The sequence below is a fragment of the Carlito syrichta genome, unplaced genomic scaffold (genome assembly GCF_000164805.1).
Source record: "Carlito syrichta isolate Samal-C Ts95f unplaced genomic scaffold, Tarsius_syrichta-2.0.1 Scaffold302553, whole genome shotgun sequence".
Lineage (NCBI taxonomy): Eukaryota > Metazoa > Chordata > Mammalia > Primates > Tarsiidae > Carlito > Carlito syrichta.
Window position 1 is genome coordinate 372,612 of NW_007246649.1, and position 20,857 is coordinate 393,468.

Sequence of the window (20,857 nt, forward strand, 5' to 3'; positions counted from 1 at the left end):
CCACTGTTTCTGATAAGAACCCAGTCACTATTTTTGTCACTGTTTTCCTGTGTGTGATATGCTATTGTTATCTTTGGCTGATTTCACAATTTTCAGAAGTTTAACTATGATGTAAACTGCCTTTTCTTGGGGCTTGTTGAGATTCTTGGTTCTGTAAATTGTTGATATATTTCACCAAATTTGGGGAATTTTGACTATCTTTTCTCCATGTATTTTTTTCTTACCCATTCTCTCTCTCCTTTCCTTCAAGGATTCTATTGAGATGTAAGAACTTGCCACTGCCATTTGGTTGCTTGTCTTCTGGTTGTTTTGTAAACTCCATCTTTCCTTCCTTCCTTCCTTCCTTCCTTCCTTCCTTCCTTCCTTCCTTCCTTCCTTCCTTCCATCCTTTCTTCTTAGATGAGGTCTCCCTATGTTGCCCAAGCTGGTCTTGAACTCCTGACTTTAAGAGATCCTCCCACCTCAGCCTCCCAAAGTCCTGGGATTACAGGTGTGTGCCACCGCATCTGGCTCCCACTTCTCTTTCTATGAGAACTTAATTGGACACGAGCCGATAGAGACCAGAAGTGAGAAGTGGCCACGCTCACTATCTCCCCACGGGGAATGGTGGGTGCTTCCCTGAGGCCAGGGCTGCTGGGAACACCAATAGGGTACAGACCCAGCTCTAAGATTCAGAAGCTTGAACAAGTTGCGTGTCCCTCTGGGGCTTGGACTCCTGTTCTGTAAAAGTAGAGATATAATGATCTGTAAAAGTAGGGGCAAGAATGATCTCCAGGGTTCCTCTCAGTTAAAAAAAATTCTACAATCTACTACACTCATAAGAAGACTATTATCGACCTGGATTTACAGATGTTTTTGTTCCCTGGCAATGTCAACACTTGTTTTGACCGGAAATACAAGTTTCCAGGGCTCTGAGACACCTTCAAACTCCTTTTGTGTATGTCTAGCTAGGGCAACTCTGCATTCGCCTAGATCAAGTATCATCTAAGACATGAAAGCAACTTATAACTCCTAGTAGGAGTGTAGTAGGACTTGGTTTTTCAAATGTATACCAGACACGCTTCTTGTTTAACTCAGGATGGAAAATGGAAAATAAACAGTGAGCTTCCTGACAGCCTTCTAAGCACAGAGGGAGGCCATGGCATCCCTTAGTGACTTTTCTAAGCACAGAGGGAGGCCATGGCATCCCTTAGTGACTTCTGTGGCTGTGCTTCACCCCTGGTCTCCATCACCACACTTAATTATTTTCCTTCGTGGTGTGTCTTACGGCAGTAACATCTCTATTCCGACTTCTAGGGTCTGTCTTACCAACTGGCCCATGCCTCACCACCATCTCTGTTTTATTTATCTCTGTGTATCCAAGCAAAGAGCTCAGTAAATAGCAGTGGTTCGATGCATATTTATTATATAAATGAAGAAAGTAAAAGGATACCTTTGAAAAATCCAGAATTTAGAGCCGAAAGACCCAGCCTCCCAATCTGTCTCTGTGACCAGCTGAGCAACCGTGAGCAAATTACTTTATCTCCCTGAACCAAAGTGTCCTCAAAGGTAATGGAGAGAAATAAGATCCACTCTATCTACTTTACAGAGCAGGGAAAAGATGGTGAGGATTAAATAGCTCATCACAGGGCTGCCTGTGGCCTTCCCGCCTGCCTTGTGCTGGGCCACAGAAGCTGGCCATATCATGCCGAGCCACCACCAGGCATGGTACCAGGCACGGCCATGCCTGCTGGATACTAAATCTCCAACAGGAACCAAAAAATGTCAGCCTGGTTCCCAATGAATGGTATTTTTTTATTTTGTGAGTTGTTGTCCCACTCTGCCACCCAGGCTGGAATGCAGTGGCACAAACGTGGCTCACCACAGCCTTCGCCTCCCAGGCTCAGGTGGCCCTTCCGCCTCAGCCCCCCAAGTAGCTGGGACTACAGGAACACACCACCATGCCCAGCTATTGTTTTAAACTTTTTGTAGAGACGAGGTCTCGTTTATGTTGCCCCAGCGGGTCTCAAACTCCTGGACTGAAGCCATCCTCCCACCTCAGCCTCCCAAAGTGCTGGGATCACAGGCATGAGCCCCCGCACCTATCTCCATTTAATTTCAAATCAATTCTGAGAGCTGATCTGTTCTTCCAACGTGCTCATGTCAAGACTGTGGGTTGCCGATAACCCGGGGAGGGCTGAAGACCTGGAAATCCAGTCTGCGGCTCTGCGGACATATGCCAGGAGAAAGACCGCCACGCTGGAATCTTATTAGCAGGGCGCCAAGTGACAGCAGTCCCAGAATAGATCCCTAGGGCGCTCTCATTTCTAATGCCCTTGTATCTGAGCTAGCACTGCTTAAGGATTCTGAGTCACAGTTAGCTTTAAACCACCCTTGTCAGCACGGAGCTCTCCAACAGCCACCAGGGAGCATGCATTAGCAATGTACTGTCACACCCCCGCTGCCCAGGGCACAGGGGCAGACCCCAAGCCTCACCTCCCCGGGGTTCTCGCCTCTCCGGGGCTTCCCGGGCAGGAGGTCAGGCGAGGTCTTTCAGCAAAAAGCCCGTGCCCTCTGAGCCTCCCAGGGGTGCAGGTGACAGAGGAAGACATACACAGGGAAGTCCGAGTTACCTTGGCTACAAAGTAGCCCCGCGGTCCAGAGCACAGCGAGGAAGGTAGGGTACGCATCTACACAGTTCTGGCTGCAGAAGAAATCAACAAGGAGGAAAACAATTACAGAGGGCTCATTACTGCACCAGGGTCTGAAAACCACCCGAAAGTTGAGGTTAACTATTATCGCCGGGCGCAAGGTACAAAGCCCATTTATAATTCCACTTAATATCCACCCGCCATGTCAGAAACAGACAACAGTGTAAAGCAAAGACATGTTCAAAATTCACTCACTCTGGGGCTGTGGGTGGTGGCTCACGCCTGTCATCCCAGCACTTTGGGAGGCAGAGGTGAGAGGATTGCTTGCGCTCAGGAGTTCGAGACCAGCTTGGGCAACATAGCAAGATCTCATCTCTACAGAAATTTAAAAAAATTAGCCCTATATGGTGATGCATGCCTTTAGGCCCAGTTTCTCAGGAAGCTGAAGTGGGAGGATCACCTGAGTCCAGAAGTTCAAGGCTGCAGTGAGCTGTGATTGTGTCACTGAATTCCAGCCTGGGTGACAGAGTGAGATCCCAACTCATTAAAAAAAAGAGAGAGCCGGGCTCGGTGGCTCAACCTGTAATCCCGCACCTTTGGGAGGTTGAGGTGAGTGGATTGCCTGAGCCCGCGGGTTCGAGACCCGCCTGGGCAGCGAGACCTCATCTCTACAATAAATCAAAAAATCAGCCGGACGTGGTAGTGCGCGCCTGTAATTCCGGCTACTCGGGAGGCTGAGGCGGAAGGATCGCCGGAGCCCAGTGGGTCGAGGCTGCGGTGGCCGGGAGCGGCCACTGCACTCCAGTCTGGGCGACAGAGTGAGACTCCAACTCAAAAAAAAAAAAGAGGGAGGAGAACAAGACTCGGTTTCCTGACGCATTCGCTTTGGCCAAGTTCCTGCTCCTGGCTGTGCCCATGAACTTCTTGGAGTTGAAGAGTGAGCAACGTGGTCCCCGTTGGGTTGGAGGTGGCAGGGGAGAAGACCCAACTAAGGACCCCTTTTTATCAGACACACAACTCAGCCTAGCTCTGCAGGCCAGGCAGAGGAAAGAAAGGTGATCTTTAAGCACTCAAGCCAACAAGGCAATTCAGAAAAGCTCAAACGTTAGCTTGCTGATGGTAGCAGCGCCGTGTGGCCAGGCACAGCCCTCGCTCCCCAGGGAGTTCTTGCTCTATACCAGGTGCCAAGTTGATGTTTTACACTCATCGTTTCCTTTAAACTCTCCTTGTTCTTGTGATGAGTACACAGGATGACTGTATGAGTCTCTTCTTGCAGCTGTAACAAGTGACCTCAAACTAAATGGCTTAAAATAACACAAATATATCAACTCGCAGTTGTGGAGGTCAGAAGTCCGAGTGGGTCTCTGTGAGCTAAGTGTATTTGCAGGGCTGTACCCTTCTGGAGCTCCTGGTGAGAATTCCTTTTCCTTTGCCTTTTCCACTCCTGGGGTCACCTATATTCCTTGGCTCAGAGCCTCTTTGACCTCGCATGGAGTGATGGTAGACCAAGTCCTTCTTGTTTGGAATCACTCTGACATTGGCTCTTCTGCCTTCTTCTTCCAGATTTAAAAGGACCTTTGCGATTTCCTTGGGTCCTACCCAGACAATCCCGGACCATCTCTTTATTTTAGGTCATCTGGTCAGCAACCGGAAATCCCCCTGGCCAATTAACATCACGTATTCCTGTTTTCCAAGGATTTGGATATGGGCATGATGGGGATGAGGGGAGCATTATTCTGCTTACCATGATTATTGAGAAACTGAGGCTTGGGGAAGCACAATAACCTGTCCGAGGTCACCCAGTTAGGGGGGTGAGGATGCCAGGATTCACACCCGGGTCAGTCTGTCTCCAAAGCCAGATCTGTCAACTCTTCGACTATGTGAAATTAAATCATAGGTGTCCCCTTGAGGAGTTTACAGTCCAGATGAGGACAACAAATCCGCCCTTCCATGGAAAAACCAACATAACCAGACTTAAAAGGCATGGAGGGGAGGGCAATGTGATGCATCGGGCACAGCCCTTGGCTAGGATTCAAAGTCACGTCCTGGCTTTAACCAGCTGTTTGTCACTTTCAAAACAGCCTCTCTGGACTAAGATAAAGCAAAGAGGTTGGTGATGACTCTGAGACCCATATGACTCTAAGAGCCAGCGGTCCAAGGTGGCCATTCTCACAGTGCATTCCAAGGACCAGCAGGTCAGCATTATCGAGAGCTTGTTAGAAATGCCAATGTTCACACTCACCTCAGACCTACCGAAGTTAAAACACTGGGAATGGAGCCCAGACATCTGCCCTTTAGCAAGCTCTCCAGGTGATTCTGATGCGTGCTAGAGTTTGAGAACCACTGGCTTAATGGGATTATATAGATAAAAAGCAAAGATGTTGTTTTCAAAGTGCTTGTGCAAACCACTAGGGTCTCGTGCATCAGTGGTACCACTGAGAACTGTGGAATGGCCAGCCCTTGGCCTGTGCCCTGCAGAGAACCCAGAGAGATTGTGCTGTCTGTGCCTGGCCACAGAGACCCTCAGGCCCCTTTGACAGTCAAAAGACCCTTTTCCTGGAGAACTCTGTGGATGTGAGTGGAAGGTAAGGAATACATGGGTTTCATCCTAGGATACAGGCACAACCAAAAACCAGACACAGGACAGGAAGAGCAGACCCCTGCCGGCCTTGCTAAAGTGCTCTGGGCCCCCAGAATTTCCACTGATCCAGTAAGAACGCCAAAGGGCAGGAGGCCCTCATGAACTTACCACTGGGGAAAGAATCCAGTCAATAAACAGGTCCCAGAGTCTATTCTACATTATTCGAGGCACAAGATTGCAGCCTCAGGACTGAGAAAATGTGATTCATTTCCCAGGTCAAGAAAATTAGAGAAAAAAAATTCTTTTTAGTTAGTTGAAGAACATTCTATATCTGAAGGGGTATAATATCTGATGCTCTTATAGTTTGAATATCTATTTATGCCAAAGATTTCTCCTGCCTTCTCCTCAGTCTCATGTTTCTGGGGTTTTTAGGTTTTTTGTTGGTTTTCGTTTGAGATAGGGTCTCCTTCTGGCACCCAGGCTGGAACGCAGTGGCACAATCACAGCTCACTGCAGCCTCAAACTCCTGGGCTCAAGTGATTCTCCTGTCTCAGTCTCCTGAGAAGATGGGACCAGGAGCGTGCCATCATTCCTGGCTAATTTTTAAATGTGTTTTTTTTTGGAGAGACAATGGGGTCTCAATTTGTCTCATTTTGGGGGGCTGGTCTCAAGCTCCTGGCCTCAAGCAATCCTCTTGCCTCAGCTTCCCAAAGTGCATGAGCCACCGCACTCCGCCTTGTTTGTTTTTCTGGTTTTTTTTTTTGAGTTGGAGTCTTACTCTGTCGCCCAGACTGGAGTGCAGTGGCCGCTCCCGGCCACCGCAGCCTCGACCTGCTGGGCTCCGGCGATCCTTCCGCCTCAACTTTCCGAGTAGCCGGAATTACAGGCATGCGCTACCACACCCGGCTGATTTTTTGATTTATTGTAGAGATAAGGTCTCTCTGCCCAGGCAGGTCTCGAACCCACGGGCTCAGGCAATCCACTCACCTCAGCCTCCCAAAGCACGGGATTACAGGCTGAGCCACCGATCCTGGCTCCGCCTTGTTTGTTTTTAAGAAGAGATTCTGTCTGGGTAATATGAAAGGAAAAAGAAAGTTCTTAATCATCCAAGGAATTTGTTCATTTGAGAGAACTGTCTAGTGCTCTGACATAGGGTCAGTTATTCAGTCCTGCCTATTAGTTCAAGTCCTCTGGTTTCCTAATAAAACATGGTCCGTCTGGAGTTGAATGAAGCTCTCCCAACTGTAAGAGAACGGTCTGTTCCTCTGAGCTTCCAAAATATTTCCAGAGCCTTATCCCTCCCTATGGCTCAAGCCGGTCCCTCTTGCCATCCGGGGCCGCTAGCAAGTCCACGTGCCCCTTCTGGAAGGGGGTCGCTGCTGGGCTGAATTCAAGTGGCCTTGGCCATGGACACTGCCTGATGGCCGCTCACGTGATCATTCAGGTTCACACGTGAGTCCAATGCCAGGGCTGCCACTTCTGGGCAGCAAGAGGGTGGGCGTGCTTCCTAGCCTCACTGAGTCTGAATGTGTTCGTCTATAAGAGGTGGATGGAGACATTGGCAGTGACCTTTCTAGACTGTCGTGAAAATAAAGGGACATAAAACCCCGCCTGGCTCACAGTAACATTCAATAAATGGTGGCTATTATTGTTCCAATGTCTTCCTTCTTAACCCCTGGTGAGAATGTCTCTCCCACTGACAAATTATTATTACTCTGGATTTTCCTTTGAAGAGTTTTATGCCATTTTTTTCCCCTGCAAAACAGAACTGACAAGCCCATTTGGACTCTCTCTCTCTCTTTTTTTTTCTTGAATCAGGGTCTCACCTTGTCGCCCAGGCTGGAGTGCAGTACGTGCAGTGGCACCATCATGACTCACCATAGCCTCGACCTTCTGGGCTCAGGTGATCCTCCTGCCTCAGCCTCCTGAGTAGCTGTGACTACAGGTGTGCTCCACCACATCTGGCTAATTTTTTTTATTTTTTATTTTTTTGTAGAGATAGGGTCCTGCTACGTTGCCTAGGCTGGTCTTGACCTCCTGAACTCAAGCAATCTTCCCACCTCAGCCTCCCAAAGTGCTGGGATTACAGGTGTGAGCCACCACGCCCGGCCAGGACTCTAATTTCTTGAGGTCTTAATAGAAGCTGCCGGGCAGATCTCTGAGCAATCCTTTGTGCTACCGTCAACGTGACGCACCGTGAATGCTCTAAAAGAGCAAAGCACTGCTTGCTGTTTTTCCTTTTATTTTTCTTTTCACCTCTGGCAGTAAAACCTAGAGACACTTTAGTGTTCTGTCTGGATTAATTTTAAATATGTAATACTTAATGATAGTATTGATACTAATGAATGCAAATGAGTCAGGTCATTGTAGACCTGTCACCTTCACATAATCTTTCACGTCTACACTAGAAAGTGAGTCTAGAGTGGATGATGAGAGATTCAGGGAGAAGGGGCATTCGGGCGGTGTTCCCAAAATGCGTTTTGATGTGCTCTGTAAAAAAAAAAAAAAGGGGGGGGGAGGTGTATCTGCAGTTAAGTGCAACATTGTCTTTTTGGAGAACCAAAAATCAGAGTGCCCCTTAGCGTGTGACACACTCTCAAAAGTCTGGCTATAGTCAGGCATGGTAGGTTTATGCCTGTCATCCCAGCATTCTGGGAGGTCGAGGTGGGAGGATCACTTGAGTCCAGGAATTTGAGACCAGCCTGGGCAACATAGCAAGACCTTGTCTCTATCAAAAATTAAAAAAAAAAATCAGCCAGGTGTGGTGGCATGCACCCCTAAATCCCAGCTGCTCCGGAGGCTGAGGTGAGAAGATCTCCTGAGGTTACAGTGAGCTGTGTGTGTGTCATCGTACTCTGGTCTGGGCAACAGAGTGAGATCCTGACTCAAAAAAAAAAGTCTGACTATAAAGAACTTGTTCATCCCTGGAACACCTGTTAATAGCCCATGAACTTGTCATCCATGCAACACATCTTAGGAAACTACAGATCTCCAGAGACTCATCTCCTCTCTGCAACCTGTGCTTGTCTGCACTCATGGGGAGAAGTCTCAGGTCAGTTAACTAGGATTTTTCTCCAAAAACCAAGCTTTGGCCAATGCTGCTCTAGCTGTACTCATCAGCTGGGAACACGACATGGAACTATGTTTTCTACACTTGAATAGAGTCAAGGTCTGACTCCTTTTCACTTTCAAGTCCTGATCCAACTCTGCCCTTGTGGGAGATGGGTTGGAGGGACAAACCGCTCAAGGCCAGGTCTGAGTTGCTAAGCCACCCTCTGGGATGTCTGTGCATTGACTGTCCCAGAACCCAGAGTTCCCTGTATCAGTCAGCAGTCGTATTTTATGCTAAAAAATAAACAGGCTTTTCAATCCACTGCTATCATGTATCCTTCACGCAATTTTTCCTGTATGGCCACGATTACTGAACATTTATTATCTCACATCCCATCATCCAATAGTTTTGAGCATGCAATCCTATGACAGGTACATGTATGTATAAATTATATACACATATGACAGTTCATTTGTATATTAAAATGAGTGTTTTTTAGATAGCGAGATTCAATGTATATTCTTTCCTTCCTGCACCCTCGTGGAGAATCCTGCACCCTTTCAGTGCCTTTGGGGACCCCTGGAGAAGATTCTACCGGGGTCGATAATGCATGACCCCCATCCCAGTGGTCTCCTGGCAGAGGTGAGCAAGCCAACTGCCCCTGGCTTTTGCCAACAAGCAGTTGTCTACTGCGTCGATCTTTGGCCCTTTTTATAACCCAGACAGGCGAGTGTGCACACACGTTCCTGGCCAGGGAGGAAGCGGCCTTTGTAACCAAACCACAGCAGTGTCTGAGCAATCTTTATCTCACAAAGAGCTCTCCTCCCTGCCCCCCTAGTTCCTCCCTGTCCACGGCAGTCTCTCCCTTCCATCTCTCTGCTCCTTCCCCTCTCATGGAGTTACAGGGTGCAGACCCCTGAGTCTGGTGAGCTGGCTGCAGCACCCACATGGGGGACACCCACGTTGCACCAATCGCCCACGCACCCCACCGTGCCTTCTTACGCCTGAAGGCTCAGCGATTGCAGAACTTCCAAGCCACCCTCCCAAACGACACAGCACAACCGCCAACCCAAGGGCACTTCTGCAATTTGGAGGCAGAAACCAGGGAGGCCAGGTATGGGCACCACAGCTTCTTAGAAACAGAGCTATTCTGCTCTTAGAGGGGGTAGTGTGGGGGCAGTGTCAGAAGCCAGATGGCATGGCCTGCTCCATCTTTCTTCATTGTTGGCAAAATGGAAATTCAGCTTCTAACCAGGTACAGTGAAGTCCCCCCCGTCACTTCTCCAAAAGGCACCGAGGGCGCTATGGGAACACAGTGTGGCCAGCGAGAATGTCGTCATCTGGACAGAAGGAAGTTTCTCTTTCCAAATTGGCAGTACAGGGGTCATGTTTTGTTTTTTTTTTGATTCTGTTTGGGGAGAGTTCTGGCCCTCGCCTCTGATCGAAGATGCTTCTTTGCCACCCCTGCACGTGGGTAAGTCCGAGGGGGGTTCTTGTGACCCCTTGCAAATGACACAAAGAGACTGGTGGCGACCAATGTGTTTTCCTTTCCCTCCTTCAAGTGGGTCTGAGGTGGCTTCCATCACATCTTTGACTTTTCAGATTGACTCGGAGATTTAAGGCACTGAAGGCCCAGATGTTAAAATAGAAATCCCCCTGTAAGTAGTTCAGCAGGGGATTTCCTTGAGATCAGGTTGGCGGAATCACCTGGGACAGGAGTGGGTGTCCCGTGGGAGTGGGGCCGGAGCAAGCCAGGGATGGAGAGGGAAGGGGTCTGCGTGGCTGCCCGCCGTGGCACTATGAGCCCTCAGGTCCGAGCCAAAAAGGCCCAGGACCCAGAGAGGGCAGGGTGGGGGCAGGAAATCAGCCTGTGATGACCCTTCTGATGTGCCCAGGCAGGGAACACAGCCATTTAAAAGCCCGGGAGCAAAGGGCAAGAAATGACAATGAAGACCTCCCTCCAGCTCCCCCATCCCCACACCTTGCTGAGAAAATGTTTTAAAGTGCCCAGATGAGGGAAAGGACTGAGGAGAAAGCACATCGGTGCGTGTGTCCAGGCCTGCCCAGTCGAGACCCCTTGAAGCCAGCTTCATTCACAGGAAGCCAACGGCACCCCTGAACCTGGACCCACCCTCCCAGCTGCTCCCAGCAGGGGACCCAGGGCCTCCTGACCCTCCGGGTGAATCCTGTCCTTCAGCTTGTGTCCACGGTCCTTGTCATCCTGAACGTTCTTTTCTCGAGTATCCATGACTCTCCCTTTGGAAAGATCTCTGGGGACTTCAAAGTCACCGCTGGGCTGGAATGGAAGGCCGGCTTCTCCATCAGCTCCGTGGTCCGAGGCCTTCCTTTGTGACAGGGGCCGACACGCCCCCGCCACCTCTCAGATGGCACTCTCTGTCATCAGACAGTACAGAGGAGAAATGAGCATTTGCATAACAGGCTTGCAGATTTGCATTCCTGATAGGATGCATCCATCTTCACCTAGCTGTCTGGGGACTCTCAGAGGCTCTTTTAATTCAACGTGAAGAATAAGAGGGAAAAGCATTCTCCTCGTGGTCCCATGTTTCCTGTTCTTGTTGGGGTTGCTCAAGGAAACTACTCAGGAAAGGCACTGGTGTCACCTCCAGACTTCCACCCTGGGGACAGCCGGGTGTGGGTGAGTGGAGGCTGTCGCAGGCATGTCCTGCCTGTTGCCCCTGAAGGCGGCTGGTGAGTCACGGCTGGTGTTCGTGGTAGTATCTGTAACCCCATTAACCCCACAGGGTGTGAGTCAGCTCCTCTGACCCAGTGGCTCGCTCGAATATCGCTCGGCTGTTTCTGGAACTGTGGAGACCACATCTCCCCTCCCACCATGTCCCCACTTCCTTCATTTATTCACTAATTTATTGACTCAGGGTCTCACTCTGTCGCCCAGGCTGGAGTGCGTGGAGGCATGACCACCGTTCACCGCAACCTCGATCTCCTGGGCACAGGTGATCCTTCTGCCTCAGCCTCCCAAGCAGCTGGGACTACAGGCATGTCACCAGGCCCAGTTAATTTTTTTTTGGTAGAGACGAGGTCTTGCTATGATGTCCAGGCTGGTTTCAAACTCCTGGGCTCAAGCAATCCTCCCACCTTGGCCTCCCAGAGTGCTGGGAGTCCAGCGTGAGTCACCCCTCCACGATTCTCATTCCTTCTTTTAGCATTAGACCTTAGGATAAGATGCTGACAGGCAGCCCCGCCTCCCCGGAGCCCCGCCTCCCCGAACTCACTTGGCAGTGTAGACCCGCTCAAAGGCGAGTGTTCCCGTCCTCTGGAAGCTCCGCCCATTATGGGTCCTGCTTTCATGTTCCACCTTATGCGCAAAGAATGCTGCGGAGGGAGGGAAAGGGGATTCAGAAGAGGATGGGGGTGGCAAGGAAACACTGCTACACTGTTGGTGGGAGTGTCAACTAGTGCAGCCTCTGTGGCGACACACTAAAAGATCTCAAAATCGACTTTCCAAACGCCCCTGCAGTCTCCCTTCTGGGAATATACCCAGAGGAACTCAAATCACCCTATGAAAACGATACCTGCACAACGCATGTTTATTGCAGCGCTATTCACAACAGCGAAAGCATGGGACCAACCGTGCCGCCCATGGAAGGAGAACTGGATTTAGTTCTCACTCATAAGCGGACCATGAACAATTATAGTACTGTAAGAAAGCATTTGGCAGTAATGGGAAACTGTCAGGGGGTGGGAGGATTGGCAGTGGAGGGAAACTGCTAGGGGAGGGAGGGGCACACCTCATCAACAAGGGTACCTGCATGCTCAATGTTTATATACCCAACCCTGAATTGTACCCCACATCTCTATAATTAAAAGATAAATAAATAAATAAATAAAAAGAGAACTGGATTTTTAAAAATGTAGTCCATATACACGGTGGGATATTATGCACCCATAAAGAAGGACAAAATTAGGAACTTCGCAGCAACTTGGATGGACTTAGATAGAGTCTATCATACTGAGTGATCTATCACAGAAACAAAGAAATGAGTACCACGTGTTCTCACTCAAGTGGACCTTGAACAATTATCATAATACCATAAGAAAGGGATTGGCAGCAGTGGGAAACTGCCAGGGGAGGGGGGCACACCTCATCAACAAGGATACCTACATAATGAATATTTGTATACCTAACCTTGAATTGTACCCTGCATCTTCAAAATAATAAATTAAAAGAAAATAAAATGAAAAAGAAGCCTGTTGTTGTTTTACGAGGCTGTTTTTCGCTCACTGTTTTTCTAGAACGTCAGTTGCCACCTTGACTCGACCTCCGAACAGCCCCAAGTATCCTCCACCAACTGTCATCTAGCAAAAAGGTCCTCAGCAGCTGCTCTCTGCTAATCACAGCGTTTGGTGTTGGGAATGCAACTGTGTGCAAGGCGTGGCCCCTACTCTCAAGCCTTCATGGTCTAGAGGAATGGACGCCCAAGGGGAGCAGAAATTCCGAGGCAGAGCGACTCGGGCCAAGATGAGGCTGAGTGAGCGCACAGTGCCACCAAGGTCAAAGGAGGCAGCTTAGTTCAGAGTGTGGGTCCCAGATGGATTCTTAGAGGACATGACACCTAAGATAAAATCTGAGGAACAGTTGGGAAGCAACCACACAGGGGGAGGGCGGTTACAGCAAAGGGATCGCTCTACTCAAGTGGAACAGATAAGCATGCAAAGGTCCGGAGGCAGGAACTGTCTGTAGTTCAGAATGCTCAGCCTTGAATGGGGAGTGGAGTGGGCACCCGCAGAACCACAGACTGGGCCAAAGAGATAGGCAGTGAATCACTCTCACAATGACATGTGTCTGTGATCACTGGCCACATACATGCCGGATGCCTGGAGTGCAAATGTCTAGAACAAAACAAAGAGCCCTGTCCTGTGGAGCTGATGTTCTGGCGAGGACCGCAGAGGAGACAGCCCGTACACGGCGAACCAAATGCATCCACAAAAAGCGTACAGTGTGCTGAGCCGTGGACAAAAAAGAAAGAGGAGTGTGGCCAGGGGCCATTTGGGAGAGTGAGCCTTGAAGGCACTGGGGGAGTCAGGACTTGGCAAAGAGGAAACTCATTGAGGAATGCCCCCTGGGTTTAGCAGGGTGACTGTGAACTTGCCGAGAGCCGCATGCAGAAATTCAGAACTTAGCTCCGTCTGAAATCAACAAGGAGCTGCTGACAGCTTTCAGCAGAGGAATGGCACCAGCAGAAAGCCACTCTGTCTTTCAATGTGACGGGTGCTTTGCGGGGTCAGATCCAGGTTGGGTGTTGAGACTGGAGCTGGTCAGGGCCATGGCTTTAGGGGTTACAGGGACGCTGAGGAGACGAGACTGGAGGGCTTGATTGGCTGGTGGGGGGTGATGGTCTCTCTCCTCCTATTTTATTCTTTGATTCCCTTTTTAAGAGTGAAAAAAGGATACATGCAATTGTTAAGACTGTAACTCCAGGGTTCCTGTTCATCAATTTCATATTAACCTTCTCAAAAAGGAGATCTTATCACTTGTATGAATAAAAAACCTTTCGGGGGTTGGTTGGTTTGTTTTTGACAAAAAATACACTTCCTCTGCAGGAAGGTGCCCATTTTGAGTATATCTGTAGGGCTCACTTATACAAAGGGGGCATATTCCACACCCCAGGCACTCATGGCAGTCTCTTATAGAGCTTTGCACCAGCCCTGTGCAGTGGCTGGTGCTGACCCCACTCTGGATAAGGACACTTTGGCTCAGGGAGTGGAGTTAACTTTCTCAGAATCAACCAGCCCCTGGGGAGCAGCGGAGCTGGGAATTCAAGCCCAGCTGGGTGTAGGATGCTGCATCTCTCTCCTCGCTGTCACCTTGAAGCTCCCTGCAGGATCTCACCAGCTACTCGGGGTTTAAACATCTGTCCCCTCGGAATGTATCTTCTTACCACAGAGTACAGTAAGAAATTCTGACCATTTTCTTTCCAGAACCCAAGATGTGCCTGAACATGTCAACAGGGCCGGGACAATCAGCCTTCCCCACCTGTGGGTTCTGTATCTGTGGATCCAACCCACCACGGATCAAAAATACTTGGAAAACAGTTTCATTCAACTGAACAGGCACAGACTGTTTTCTCGTCATTTTTTCCTAATAGTATAACACAACTATTAACATGGCATTCACATCGTATTAGGTATTATAAGTAATCTGGAGATGATTTAAATATTCAGGGCCGAGCGCGGTGGCTCACGCCTGAAATCCCAGACTTTGGGAGGCCAAGGTGGGAGGTTGAGGTTGTAGTGAGCTCTGATTGCGTCACTGCACTACAGCCTGGGCAACACAGTGAGACCCCCATCTCTTAAAAAAATTAAAAGTTAAAGTATTTGGAAGGGTATGCATCGATTATACGCAAATACGGTACCATTTTATATCAGAGATGTGAGCATCGTGGGTTTTGGTACCCAAGAGAGGTCTTAGAACCAATCTCCCACGAATATCGGGGACAACTATAGTAAAAAAGACAAAAGTTCCTTCTGCCACCAGCGGCATGACGTGGCTGCACTGCCCTGCATGTCTCTCTCCTTCCCCTCCTTGCTCAGAGAAACAAACCCCTTCCTCTTTCCCAAGGCTACATCCTCTACCTGTGATCTTGACCCAGTCCCTGCCACTCTCTACAGGTCTATATCTCATCACTGAGTCTCCCACTTTCAGAACCTTTGGTCTCTTATTTTCTCCTTTTCTTTGCCCCGGGAGCACCTGCAAATCTTTCCTGCCCTTGGAACAAAATGGAAACAAGCCCGTCTCAGTTGGATATTCCAGTAGGGTCGACATCTCCTTCCTTCTAAGCTAAGTTCGGAGGGGATGGCTGCTACCTGGGCCTGGTCTTCGGCACCCCTCGCTCTCCAACGCCTTGTAGCCCTCCAGTGAGTTAAGCAAACTGTGCGTGCAGAGGCTGTGAACACATTTATCTCGGCTAGCTGCTGTCATTAAGCCAAAACCAGAGAGTGAGAGAGAGAGAGAGAGAGAGAGAGAGAGAGAGAGAGAAGCACACACAGATGTCCGTCAGAAGCTTTGGAGAATTTGTCCCCCACACGCTGGGCCTTGCAACTGCTTAACCTTTGTCATCTGATGCAAGACTTTTGGCAACTACCTATGGAAGTTTTTAATAACCCACTTCTCAGCTGGGGAAACTGAGGGCCAGAAAACTTAAATAAGTTTCTCAATGTCGCATAAAAACATCTTGAGATTTCAGCTGACCACAAAGTTAACGTGACTCAGCTGTGTGACCCGAGTCCTGAAAAGAATAACTCATAGGTGGATGACTTTTGTAGAACTGGTGTCTGGATCTCAGGAGCAGTTTCCCTGGACAGAAGACACCCATCTGCATTTTAGAAAGAGCATGGGAGGAGGGAGGTGACCCCGCGGCAAAGGCCTCCAGAGACCAAGTCATACGAAAAACAGTATGTTTAATCACTTTGGGATTCTCAGCTAATCCTGCAAACACCAAAGGAGCTGGCATGTTCCAAGCATCCCCAAAGAACAATGTCAGGACCAATGGGTAGCAGGTATAGGAAGCTGATTTCAGGTCAGCATAAGAAATAACTTCTTGAGTAGTGAGTGCTTGAGTGAACAAACTTGAGTTAGCGTACATCGTGCAAGTGTCTGCTCTCTCGGTTAGGCTTGAATCTGTTTCACCGCTCCTGACTCTGGGACGTCCACCCCTTGGCTCTAACCTCTCCGTGCCTCGCTTTGCTTATCTGTAACATCAGAATAAGTAATAATATCCATTTCTTAGGGGGTACAAGGATTAATTGAGATAATACTTCGCACAGCAGGAAGTGCTATGCTGGACACTGAGTGAGTTCTCAATCCACATAAAGGCAAGCCCGCGTGGGTTGGGCATGCCCCAGTGCTGCGGTGTTTAGGGCGTTTCCATGGGGATTGCTGCAAGGAAGATTCCTGCTTTGGAGGAACTTCATGAGTCTGTGATTCTGTTTCTAGGGTCCATCAAACCCCAGGGTGAACTGCGGGGTCTTCCAACATGGAGCCCGAGAGGTTCCTTGGGAGTGTGTGTGTCGGTTGAGAGGGTAACTAAGGTTCCTCCTGAGTGCGATGCTCACAAACCCTTATGGCTGCAGGGCCATGGTGGGTGTGTCCCTTCTTGCTGGGCCAAGAAACTTCGAAGCCGCCTCCCTGGGAGGAGAGAGGATGATGTTGCTGGCTGTCAACTTCCCCTGCAACCAGAGCAGCTCCAGGGACAGCACTTGTGGGGGGGACATCCTTCCTCTGCTGTCACTGTGTGAGGTTCACTGTCCCCATGCCCCTCCCCACACCTGTGAAATCACTTTCTCCACAGACAGCGTGTGTTTCCCGGGTTTGCTTCTTGTCTGAGCTGCTCTCACCTCGGTAGAAGCTGGAAGCTCTCTTCCTGCTTGTCAAGGGAAACGCATCTATCTACGTAATTAAAACTTGTCCCAGACCCCAAACTGGGAAGACAGATTAGAGCCCAGATCCCGTCTCCTTGCTCAGCAGCCTTGCAAGAAAGCCTTGCTTCTCGCAAAAGCCAGTGCCATCATACTGGCTTTCGTGCACATGATGCTACAAGTCCATTTGCCCTCAAATATCTATACTCCCTGGGAAACCGGGCTTTGAGAGTTCTGGTTCAGGTTTCTTAGAACCGTACAAATGTTGTTTTTCCATCTCTGGCTTCTGCCGGATCAAGCCAGAAGAAAGGCACAAGTTCAAAGATCTTTCTTTCTTTCTTTAACTTTTAATTTTTTTAATTTTGAAGGTGTGGGGTACAAATCAGGGTTAGATATACAAATGTTCATGATGCAGGTACTCTTGTTGATGAGGTGTGCCTCCCTTCCCCAGGCAGATTCCCACTACTGCCAATCCCACTTCCCCTGCCCCGCTCCCAACAGTTTCCCCACTCCTGCCAGCAAAGATTTTGATGACTGAAGAACGTTTGAAAGGCAAAAGGAGGAAGTTGCACCAGGCGGGCCCGGATGCGCCCATCCTCAGAAAATCAGGTTCTCGAATGTACCGAGAGCACAGAGCCCCGCCCGGGCACAGACGCGTGGGGAACTGTATCTCATTGTCTCGGGACACAGGCAGTGTGCAGTGCCCGGTAACAACATGGAAATATTTTTAAGACAAACACGGAGGGTTCAGAATGACATTTGGAGGTGTGAGGAGGAAGAGAGTTGCCGTTTTGCATATTTTTTTAACTCTCTAAGGCAGGCCTATGGTTGCAACATTGAGGTTAATTAGAATTGCAAAGAGAGGCTTGGACACACATCTGGACCTTTGTGATTGCCTAAAAACTAGCAGATAAAACACATAGAGGTGCTTTGTCTCCCAACCCATTTGAGGTTTTTATTGTCCCCCCTACCACGCCCTCCCCACCCAGATGACCACAAGGGGCCCTTCTGTGGCTTCAAAGGGTCAACAGAAACTCTCTTCCTGAGCGCAGGGAGGACAGCTCTGTGCTAAGTCACTCTGACCACACATCGCCCCAGCTGGCTCACAGGGGCTGGAAGGGACAGGGGCCGCGATGTGCAGGCCATTGGCTCTGCTACATCCACCCCAGTCGTCTGTCTGCCCAACACGATAAAGTCTGCAGCCCAAAAGTTAGCTACGCTGGTCCATTCTTATGTCTCCCTGACTAGAACACCTCCATCACATGCACGCGTCATTTCTTGGAACTCTGTCAATGAGCCCACTGTGTCCTGAGGTTCGTGTTCTATGAAAAGCCTAGACCTTCAGACTGTGGTTGTCAAGGCTCAAACATTCGCCCACGTTTTTTTTTTTTTTTTGAGTTGGAGTCTCACTCAGTCACCCAGACTGGAGTGCAGTGGCCCCTCCCAGCAACCGCAGCCTCGACCTGCTGGGCTCCGGCGATCCTTCCGCCACAGCCTTTCAAGTAGCTGGAACTACAGGCGTGCGCTACCACGCCCGGCTGATTTTTGATTTATTGTAGAGATGAGGTCTTGCCAAGTTGCCCAGGCGGGTCTCAAACCTGCGGGCTCAGGCAATCCACTCACCTCGGCCTCCCAAGGCACGGGATGACAGGCTGAGCCACCGAGCCCGACCCATTTGCCCACCTTTAATCCCACCTCCTCTCCCCTCTGGGACTGCAGAAGAAGACTTAAGAAAAGAATTAGAAATCTTAGCATCTGGGCAGGGTTTGCCGGACCACTATGGAAAAGCCTGGAACCCAACTAGGTAGACCAGGGCCAGGCCCCTGGTGCATCCCAGTTAGGAGAGGTGACGAGACCCTGGCCTTGCAACACAGAGCCCAGCTCAGCTCTGAACCGAGAGGGAGCCGGAGAGAGTGGGCTTGAACTTCCCAGCAGAGCTCAGCCCCAACTGCCTAGCATGCGGGCCCCTGATGCCTTTCGGTGATATTGATGAGGATCGGGAAACCACAAGAAGGGAGACTCTACCCAGAGCTGAAAAGGGCTGCCCCACCCACCCATCATGTGACTGTCTTTCTGGAGACTTGGGGGTCTCTGCAGGCCGCCCTTCCCCCCACCGCGGCCATCTTGCTCACCGCTTTATCCCCATGGGCCCAGGATGCCGCCTGGCACGGGGCAGGCACATGCAGGTTGAATAAAAGAAATTCCGCCGCGGGCAGGGCCAAGGAAGAAATGCATGAAGTGACAGTGGCTTGAGGAAACGGTGGCCTAAAGAAGCCTTGCGTTCCCTCTCCGAGCTGCAACTCTGTTGTGTGTGACTTAGTGGCAGAACATTTGGGCCAGAGAGCTGCAAAGTTGGGACCCCTGGTGTGGGACTCCTGGTGTGGGAGGCCTGGGGAAGCCTTGCTCTGTGCCCAGAAGGCGACATCATCCACATCTGTCCACACTCGGGATAAGCAAGACACCAGACCATTCCAAGGTGGTTAAAAGCTCGGAGATCCAAGGTGTGATGGCGTGTCCGAGTTCAGCGATCACCACGAAGCCGTGGCCGCTGCCCTCCGTAACTACTCTCTGTTTTTCTCTATCTTAATAAACCGCAAAACACAACGCTGCTGAAGATGCTGATGAACATCAAGAACTTTGGGGAGACAGGGCTGCACAGTCCTGCCTTTCTCAGATCTGGGGAATCTGCTGGGTTTCTTGACTAACAGCAGGGTCAACAGATATTCGGACCCCAAACAGGAAAATTGTCTTCTCTCTCATGGGCTTTCTCTGGCGCTCTGCCCTCCCTCCCTCTCCCTTTCCCTCTTCCCTTCTCTCTTTCTCTCCCTCTCTCTCACCCTCCCCCTCTTTCTCTCCCTCTCTCTCACCCTCCCCCTCTTTCCCCCCTCCCTCTCTCTCTCCCGCCCCCTACCTTCTCTCTCTCTGGGCAGGTATACAATACACAGGAAGGATGCATCAGAAAGTACACATTGCTAGAGAAAAGGAGGATGTCCCCCAAGACGTCGTCCATCCAAAGCACAGATAAAGTAATACAGAGGAAAAGATAGTAAGACGAAGGTCCTTCACGCCTCCCAGATTCACTGGTTCTTTTAGCCCCCAGCTGCCTGGGAACCACAGGGGCGACACAGCGGGTGAGCTAGAGTCGCAGGCGTCGGAGTGGACACCACCTCATGCTCCCCACCCTTTGCCCCTTCCCTGGTCACATTAATTAATTGTTAGAATGCTGACGACAGATGCTTTGCTCGCAGAGGGTTTTTGCAGAAGCCTTTGTTGTCCTGGCCCTGCAGATGGAACTCGCCTCCACCACTAACGGGGAAGAAAGAGCCGGAGGAGAGAAACCCCAAGTCCACAGAAATGCACGCCGCTCTCCACATCCAAATACAAAGGAACAAATGAAAATAAGGCAAAGGTGTGTGTGTGTGTGTGTGTGTGTGTGTGTGTGTGTGTGTGTGTGTGTGTGTGTGTGTGTGTCCAAGCCTGAATTCCAAACAACCATCAAACAAAATCTGTCCCAGTGTGCGTCCCCGGGCGAGGGGCTTCCCCTACCGTTCTGAACCACGCTGATGAGGGTGACGATGGCCAGCAGGACAAAGTTGCCCATGGTTTCTTGATCCATGTTTGCTCCGGACTCCCCAGAGAGGACGGCTCAGCTCCGACTGGCCACCTGTCTGGCTCAGGAAGGGGAAGTGGCCTGCCCTCTTTCATCATTAGAATTTCCGAAGCTCCCCAGCACAACGACACAGTGCCTCCTCCTTCTCCTTTTTTGTTGAACTAGCCACCAAAGTGCCCTGGCGGTAGCTCAGCGTGACCCGCCAGGAGAAGCAAGGCTCGGGGGAGGAGCCGGCAGGGCCAGCACACCCGCCGGCACCTCCTTGTCACAGAAGAGTGCCCTGAAGGTCTCCGGAATGAATCCTGGACCCAAGACCCCAGCCAGCAGGAGCCCAGTGCAGGAACCAGAGACTCTGAAAGCCCCTGCCATCTCTGACATCAGCAAAAAGAAAGAAGGGAGAGATCAACTCTCAGGCGGGGGGCAGTGGCTCACACCTATAGTCCCAGTACTTTGGGAGGCCAAGAGGCCAGGACTTCAAGAGGAGCAGTGAGCTATGATGGCGTCACTGCACTTCAGCCTGGCCAACACAGTGAGACCCAGAGAAAGAAAGGGAGGGAAGAAGAAAAGGAAGAAGGGAGGGAGAGAGAAAA

General features: G+C 50.2%; 1 protein-coding gene across 1 annotated transcript in view; it reads right to left on the reverse strand.

Moving 5' to 3' along the window:
* The window catches only part of ALOX5AP (arachidonate 5-lipoxygenase activating protein), a 29,367-nt gene extending 9,018 nt beyond the window's left edge, over positions 1-20,349 (reverse strand). Inside the window, exons 1-3 of the mRNA XM_008056840.1 lie at positions 20,204-20,349; positions 11,515-11,614; positions 2,613-2,683 (exon numbers count right to left, since the gene is read on the reverse strand). Coding sequence (XP_008055031.1) covers positions 2,613-2,683; positions 11,515-11,614; positions 20,204-20,273 — 241 coding nt within the window. The 5' untranslated portion in view covers positions 20,274-20,349. The remainder of the gene's footprint in view (positions 1-2,612; positions 2,684-11,514; positions 11,615-20,203) is intronic.
* Between the last annotated feature and the right edge of the window lie 508 nt (positions 20,350-20,857).